At 42.6% G+C, this 7,399-nt stretch overlaps 1 protein-coding gene across 2 annotated transcripts in view; it reads left to right on the forward strand.

Annotated features, from left to right (window-relative positions):
• OXCT1 (3-oxoacid CoA-transferase 1) overlaps positions 1-2,349 on the forward strand; it is a 67,103-nt gene extending 64,754 nt beyond the window's left edge. For both annotated transcript variants that reach the window (XM_063128119.1, XM_063128120.1), the window contains one exon: positions 2,115-2,349. In XM_063128119.1, coding sequence (XP_062984189.1) covers positions 2,115-2,156 — 42 coding nt within the window. In that variant the 3' untranslated portion in view covers positions 2,157-2,349. The remainder of the gene's footprint in view (positions 1-2,114) is intronic.
• The last annotated feature ends 5,050 nt before the right edge of the window (positions 2,350-7,399 follow it).

The following is a 7,399-nucleotide window of genomic DNA, read 5'->3' on the forward strand; positions in this document are numbered from 1 at the left end:
GCCCTTAGCCCCGCCCACTGCTGGAATGCGGCTCCCGAGGCTCTTCTAAAATCGGAAAGCAGTCCCAGGCTAGAAAAGGTTCAACACCCCTGCTTTAGAACACAGCAATAAAGAAGAAAAACTGCATAGCTGTACTGTGGATTTGGGGATAGATGTAGCTATACATGCTTAGCTTCATAGGTTTTTTTTGGGGGGGGGGCGGGGTGGAATCCGGTAGATAACACATGCAGCATCTCCATAACAAAAAAGAAATTGTTTAGAGTGACCTGTCACCATTATGAAGGTGGCATTATATCAAGACTAAGCAGTCCATTAAATCAGATCTACAGCTTCGCTCCTAGATCATCCTGATGGGGCAATTTGTTCTGGTTTGCAGGACAAATTTATAATCGGAATTATAACAACGTCATAAAAAACAGAATGGAAAGCCTTAGCTTAAATTTGTTACATTATAAAATAATAATAACCATCAGGTGACTTCCATACACATCACAATTTAGGTGAGTGTCTTCCTGTGAAAGCCTGACTCTCTGTTAGAAGACACAAAAACACATTAAGGCTGTAATTTTATATAATACTTTCCTGGGAGTTAGCTCCATAGAACTCACTGGGGTTTATTTCTGAATAGATCTTTATAAGACCTAGGCTAAAATTCCAATGCAGCTTTCAATCAAAGTGGCTTTCAGAAGAAAGATAAACATAATCCTTACTTATATAGCAATGGAACCATTTGGTTAAAAGGAATCTTAGGTCAAGTTTTCATAACATTGTTTCACAGCTCCTGTGTACACTGGAGTGCACACAGAGTTCTTGTGTTTACAGTTTTTCCGATTTACTTCAGTGCATAGAGTTGATTGTACATACAAATTAATACACATATAGATTTGTTTCTGTTCTCTCCATTGAAATGAATGAGGGTACTTCAGCAAGCAGAAGAGCCTGGGGTATGCAGTGGAATCCTCAGTGCCTCCAGCCCAGAGGGAGCAAATGTTTCTCATGCAATAATTACGTTCTTGCTTGTGCAACTGCTAGCATTGACCATCTGTTGTTGATACATCTGTAGTTCATGGATCATCTATGGTTGGAGACCGTCATGCGGGGTGTGGGGGTGGGTGAGGGAGTTGAAAAGGCTTGTGAGATGACTGCATTGATGTGAAATCTTGATGGCCTGGTTTGCACATAACACTAAGCCATGGCTTATTTAACTCATGATTTGTTGCCCTATTCAGAGTTTGTCTGGCAGATAGTCAAATAAACCATGATTTGTTTTTCCAATCCCTGTGTTTGCAGTTTCCCTCCTGCTCCCTCCCTGTATCCCAAATGCATTGTGGTGCAGTAGTACTGCCATTTAGAGCATCTGGGGTTCTTTGACTACTCTTGCCTGCTGCTTCTGTAGCCTGGCAAAACAGCCCATGGTTCTTGGTTTACACATAACAACAACCCATGGTTTAAACAATGCAGAGCTACATCACAGCTGCAAGCATTAGGGGCTGCACGCAGACTGCGACCATCAGGGCTGGCTGCACACACAAGGTCCCTATTGGATCCTGCCCTCTCTCTGCTCTTATTCCTCCTCCTCCTCCTCCTCCTTCTAGCTTAACCCTTGAGTCCTCATCCCCAACCAAATTGGCATTTAATTTGCATTTATAAAGCACCTTTCAAGTGTTCAAAGCACTCAGCTTTGTAAGGTAGGACTTTGTTAGATTCATTGACCCTGTTCAGATGACACACTAAGCTACCGTGGTTAAGCATTTTGAGCGAAACATGATGGCTTAGCATGTCATGTGAACCACGACTTAGTGTGTCATGTGAACAGTGGTAGCAACCTAACCATGGTTTAAACATGCTCACTAACTATTTGCTGCAAAAGCCTAACCATGGCTTATTCTGTTGGCCCGTTATGTTGCTGGTCAGGCTGAAACCTATCTTTTGCTTCTCTTCCTATATAATACACCCCATGGACATTAATGCCGCTGGTACCTGGCATTACTAAAAACTACTTTATATGGTTATAAGACTGCTGGAAATCATGTATGCATTATTTTCCCATTCATGTTTCTCTCTCTCTCTCTCTCTTTCTCTCTCTCTCTCTCTCTCTTTCTCTTTCTCACTAGGTTTCACCAAACCTCACACCTATGAAGCAGATTTCAACCTGAGAAGTAGACTGGGCTTATTATCTTACATACTTCCAGTGAAGGGAATCAAATGTCTGTTTTGCAATTATGCATTTTAAAGAGGTCTTTGTAAGTAGTTTCTTGGTAGTTAGCATCAAGCTGACTATGTAACTATAACTCCGTAAATGTTTATTCGCACAGTACAGTTTCAAAAATAAACTCAATTTTGTACCTAGATATTTATAAGAATCATATTGTAGGTTTGACTGTCAATACACAGTGGCAAGAGGCAGTGGACCAGTTTGGAGGATCGTATCTTGGTTTGTTGAGCTGAAGCATGCACAGGCCTTTTCCCCACGCATGCAACACTTTTGCACAAGCCATGATTAAACCAGAAAATTTCTAATTAACCATGGTTTCCATTTTTTCCAAGTCTGGAAACCATGGTTACCAACTTCAACCCGTCTGAATGTGACCAGTACCTTCTAGATGTGATCCTGATGCTGTCATTTTGGGCAGAGGACACTTTCTCACATTGACCATGCTAACTTGGAAGTGCCTGTACATCGACTGCAACTGCGCACACACAGAGGCATGGGACAACATGTTGTTGACCCTAAACCATGTGAATAAACAGAACTTTGGTTATTTGAGTGTCCACATTACAACAAGTCACTTCAATATAAGGTTATGTGCAAGGCTGTTTATATTCTGTGATCAAAAGTCAGTATTCTTTTAAACTGTCAAGTTTCTAGTCATCAAGGCTGCAGAGAAGAGAGGCTTGGATGTCTGTGGGGAATGCTTGGTGCGATTCCAGAGAACAAGGAAAGAGGGTTGCTTTTGAGATTTCTAGTGGTGCTCTGCATAATACCATCCCTTTCTCAGGAGCAGCATGGAAAACCCATTTGCTGGTGGTATAGGTTATACACAAATAAATATAATAATCCAATCCACAAAGTGTCTAGCAGATTAAAGCATGCAAAGTAAGCATACAGATTTGCTTAACTTGCATACATTATAATTACTTTGTGAAAAACTTGGCTTGCCGAGGCACAGCATTTTGATACTTGAAGTGATGAAATATACACAGCCCTGGGTTGCATAGGAAGCGTACAGTGCATTGCTCAGCTTTCAGATAATGGAGGCAGTGTTGCAATGGAAGTTTATTGTCATAATGATCTTGTGGGGACTTTTTTTTTTAACCGACCATTTAATAAATACATACACACGTGCATCTAATGTTTGGATCCTGCCTTTTCATTGTTAACAATGACTCATTCGCACAAATGTCTAGTGAAATCAATGGGAGTAAGGCAGAGTCTTTTTTTTACTGTGCTTGATATGCCATTTATGTGTTGTGAAATTGGAGTTTAAACAGTGGCAGATAATGACTCTCTTTCTTTCTTGGTCTGGGCAGTTCCAAACGCCTGTACCTTTTCCCCACTCCAAAGCTTTAGATGAGAGATTAATTAAGGTGGAAATGTACAATTTAGTTAAGGATGATTCAACACTTGATTAATGATGTAAAAAAAAATACCCCTATTTGAGGAGAGCCACGTGTTGTAACTGGTGGCTGGTCTAACTGAGGTGGCTTGTCTAATTTGAGAATCAGTGTGATATTGGTGTCAAGAACGGAGGCCCTCCCTCTACACAATGAACATTAACAGAGGATTGAACTTCAACCAAGCTAATCACATCTTTTATGATGCTAAAGAGCTTTTCCATAATACAGATTCAGTGAAACTCAAAAGACCGCCCCAGGGCCTAAATAGTCAATCCTGAGCTCTCTATCAGGGACGGCTTTTGCAAGGTCGAGAAGTTGCCACCCAATTGACAATAGGCAGTAATGTTAAAACCCGAAAGGCCGAGTAATTCCCCCCCTTAGGTGGCTCCCTTTTGCGTATGCTCTGGTGAGAGGCAATTCTGGCATAATGCCTCAAACCACTCCTTATCTGTGCCACCTTATACTGACGACACACACTTGTGTCGACCAAGTTGCCCTCCTCCTCGCAGACTTGGGCCTAATGAACACCAAGCAGGATATTGCACTATGGAAGTGGTATATAAAAGGCAGGAGCCACACTAAGCGGGATTTAGCACTATGAAAGCAGCATATGGTCTGTGTCAAGGGGCCCCAACAGTTGTCAGTGCACTTCAGTTACTGCTATAAAGCAGTAGTGTGGCGCCTGCCTTTTATATACCGCTTTCACAGTGCCATATCCTGCTTGGTGTAGATTAGACCTTGGTTTCCCATGGGGCAGTGAAGGTAGTGTCTCAGTTTGGATCACTTGGTTGCCAAGGCCTTGGGAACATTCTCCTCCCCCGCTTCCTCCCCCGCTCTCTGGTCTAAATGTTTTAGTTCCAACTCTGAATCAGAATAATCAGAAACTGCAGAGGCCCCTTGTCTCAATCTTGACAATAGGTTTGGTTGTGGGTAACTTGGTTTCCAATCCCTGTTCAGACATTAAGCTTATTGTGTAGTCTTGGGGCGAAACAGTCTCACATCTTACCTCACAGAGTTGTTGTGCTGTTCTTGAGCATCTATTGAACTGTGTTCAACATGCATGTGCTGGTGGTCTGCTCCATCCATACGTTTCTGTTGTGTTGCCTGCGTACACTCAGGTGGCCTTGAGAAGAGCTCGTCCTCCAACCCTGTCTTCTGCCAGAACATGCCTCCTTTGTGGTGGTGGGAAGCAGGAGATAACAAGGATAGGATAGGATCCTTTATTCCATGACTGCCTGCTTTGACCTTGTAGGATTCTTTGGAAAGGTTATTTTGAGCTTGGTGCTGAACTAACTTTTTAGGTTCTTGCTCCCCTTTACATCAGTCGAAAACTCATGCCTAGGTCCATTCTGTCCCCAATTGCCAATCAACTATTACCAGAAGTAACCTCTACTAGTTGGGCTTCTGGTGGACTTCCAGGAGGTTGGAGCCAGACTTAGGCATGCTTAAGAAGACCAAATGGGTTCAATGGAACTTAAGTTAGTCTCTTTAATTTCAATGGGTCTACTCCTAAGCATGGTTAAATCTGGATCCAATCCACTATTACTTATTGGATATTGTCATTCATTCACTAGTGCTGAATAAGAGCATATCCATATTGATTGGTTGATAAAAACTGCCCAATATCTGAAGCTCTCTGTGCCCTACTGTGCCATTGTTTTGTGTGACACTGCAAAGGAATTAACTTTGCTTCTCAGGAGGAGATGCCTACCTCTATGCATGATTGGATTTATGTAAGCCAGTGCCCCATTTCCATCCCACCCCGATCCTGGGTTGAACTTAATATGTTCCCTAAATATATAAATTAGGTAGCAGCCATGAAAGATGAGAACTGGAATTTTTCATTTCTCCTTCATAGTATATTAAGTTCTGGATGCCTACAAAAGGACTAGTGGACGATATTGTGACGTTGGAAAGTAAAGCATTTCACAACAGGAGGAGATGGTGTCTGGGGCATTTTAGTTTAGAAAAACATTGCCGGTGGCGGGGACACATAACATGTTAATGAAACTATCCATGGTGCATTGAGAGTAGTAGTGCTCCCATCACACTTGGAACTGCCTTCCTCAATGTGAAGCCCTCCAAATGCTTTGAACTACAATTCCTGGCATTCTTCACTATTGATCACGTTGACTGGGGGATGATGATAGTTGAAGTTTGAAACATCTGGGGGGCACCAGGTTGGGGAAAGGTGTGCTAGAACATTGGGCAGTGGTCACCCAATAAAACTGATGGACAGTAATTTGGGGACAGACGAAAAGGAAGTCTTTCTTCACACAAGGCATAGTTAACTTACGGAATTTTGTGCCATAAGCTGTGGGGATGACTGGTGACTTCGATGGATATAAAAAGGGTTAGATAGATGGAGGAGAAATCTATCGACAGCTATTAGCAAGGACAGCTATAGACACCTTCCACTTTTGTGGACTGAATTCCAGCTTCTGGTGGCAACAGCAGGAAAGAACAATTGCAGTCTCCCCTCCAGATGTGTTAAATTGACTATTGGCTAGGCTTGCTGGAGATGATTGGGGTTGTAGCCCAAGACATCTGAAGGCTGCCAGGTTGGGGAAGGCTGAGCTTTTGCCTTCAAGCTTTGGTTGGTTGTGGGCTTCCCAGATTCATCTGGTTGACCAGTGTGGGGGAGTAGGAAGCTGGGCAAGATAGACCTTTGGACTGATCCAGCAGGGCAGCTCTTGCATTCTTGCAACACATTCTGTTCAAATTTCAGGCAATGTATATAGAATAGAAGTGATGTTTTTCCTGCACCCCTTAATTCGCAAGGTTTTGCTTTCTTTCATCTTTTGTGTGCCATGCTTTTGGTTCTGTCCATTGACAAAGAAAAACGTAAAACAGTTGACCGAGCTAATGAATGTACTGTAAACTGTATGTTCAGGTCTCCTTTATATGTACTTGCAAAAAGTCAATAAAACAAATCACACAGTGTATTGCTGTCAGTCTTGTCAAGGAAAACGTAACTTGTTGGAAACAGAGGTGCGTTTTACAACACCTTTGAGGTGGGACTGTAAGTAGGTCACCGGGGTAGAGTACATGCTTTGGATGCAGAAGGTCCCGGGTTCAATCCCCGGCATCTCCAAATAGGACTAAGAAGGAAACTTGCCTGAAACCCTGGAGAGGTTAGATGGACCAACAGTCTGATGCCGTATAAGTTTCCTATATTCCTAACTTCTGCAATGAATAATAATTCATTAATAATAAACATTTGAAGAGCTGGGTGGATAAAAAGCTGATGGTTCTGCCTGAAGGATTACCATTCAAAACATGGCACCATTTGCACTTTACTTCACAGAGAGTGTGGTCTTCAGTAAGTTATGGGCGAATTGGATGCACGTGTACTCAGAAGTAAACAGGTGTGAAACTCCCTCAGAAATGCGTTTGGCTTTGTTCTGCTGCATATTTACTATCAAGTGTGCTCCAAGTTAGTCATTGTTACTACTTTCTGATAGAAAATGACTTCCCTCCAAGGCACTATTGAGGGACCTTCTGGAACAGGCTATGACAAGATGCAAGGGCCTGCAGCAGGGAGGACAAATAGGTAACACTCCTCCCCCCCCCCCCCGAGGATACTGAGTATAAAAATGAGAGAGAAAAACTGGTGATACTACAAAGATCCTCTCAGGAGCAGGACATCCGGCAACCTAAAAGTTAGCAATTCTGATTTAATGGCTCCCCGGTACTGCAAGGTTTTTCAGGGTTGCCAAAACTATAAAACCGTTCCAGATACAGACCATCATATAACCGAAAATCGCTGAGAGAAATGGGG

This window comes from Elgaria multicarinata, chromosome 6 (assembly GCF_023053635.1).
Source record: "Elgaria multicarinata webbii isolate HBS135686 ecotype San Diego chromosome 6, rElgMul1.1.pri, whole genome shotgun sequence".
Classification (NCBI taxonomy): Eukaryota; Metazoa; Chordata; class Lepidosauria; order Squamata; family Anguidae; genus Elgaria; species Elgaria multicarinata.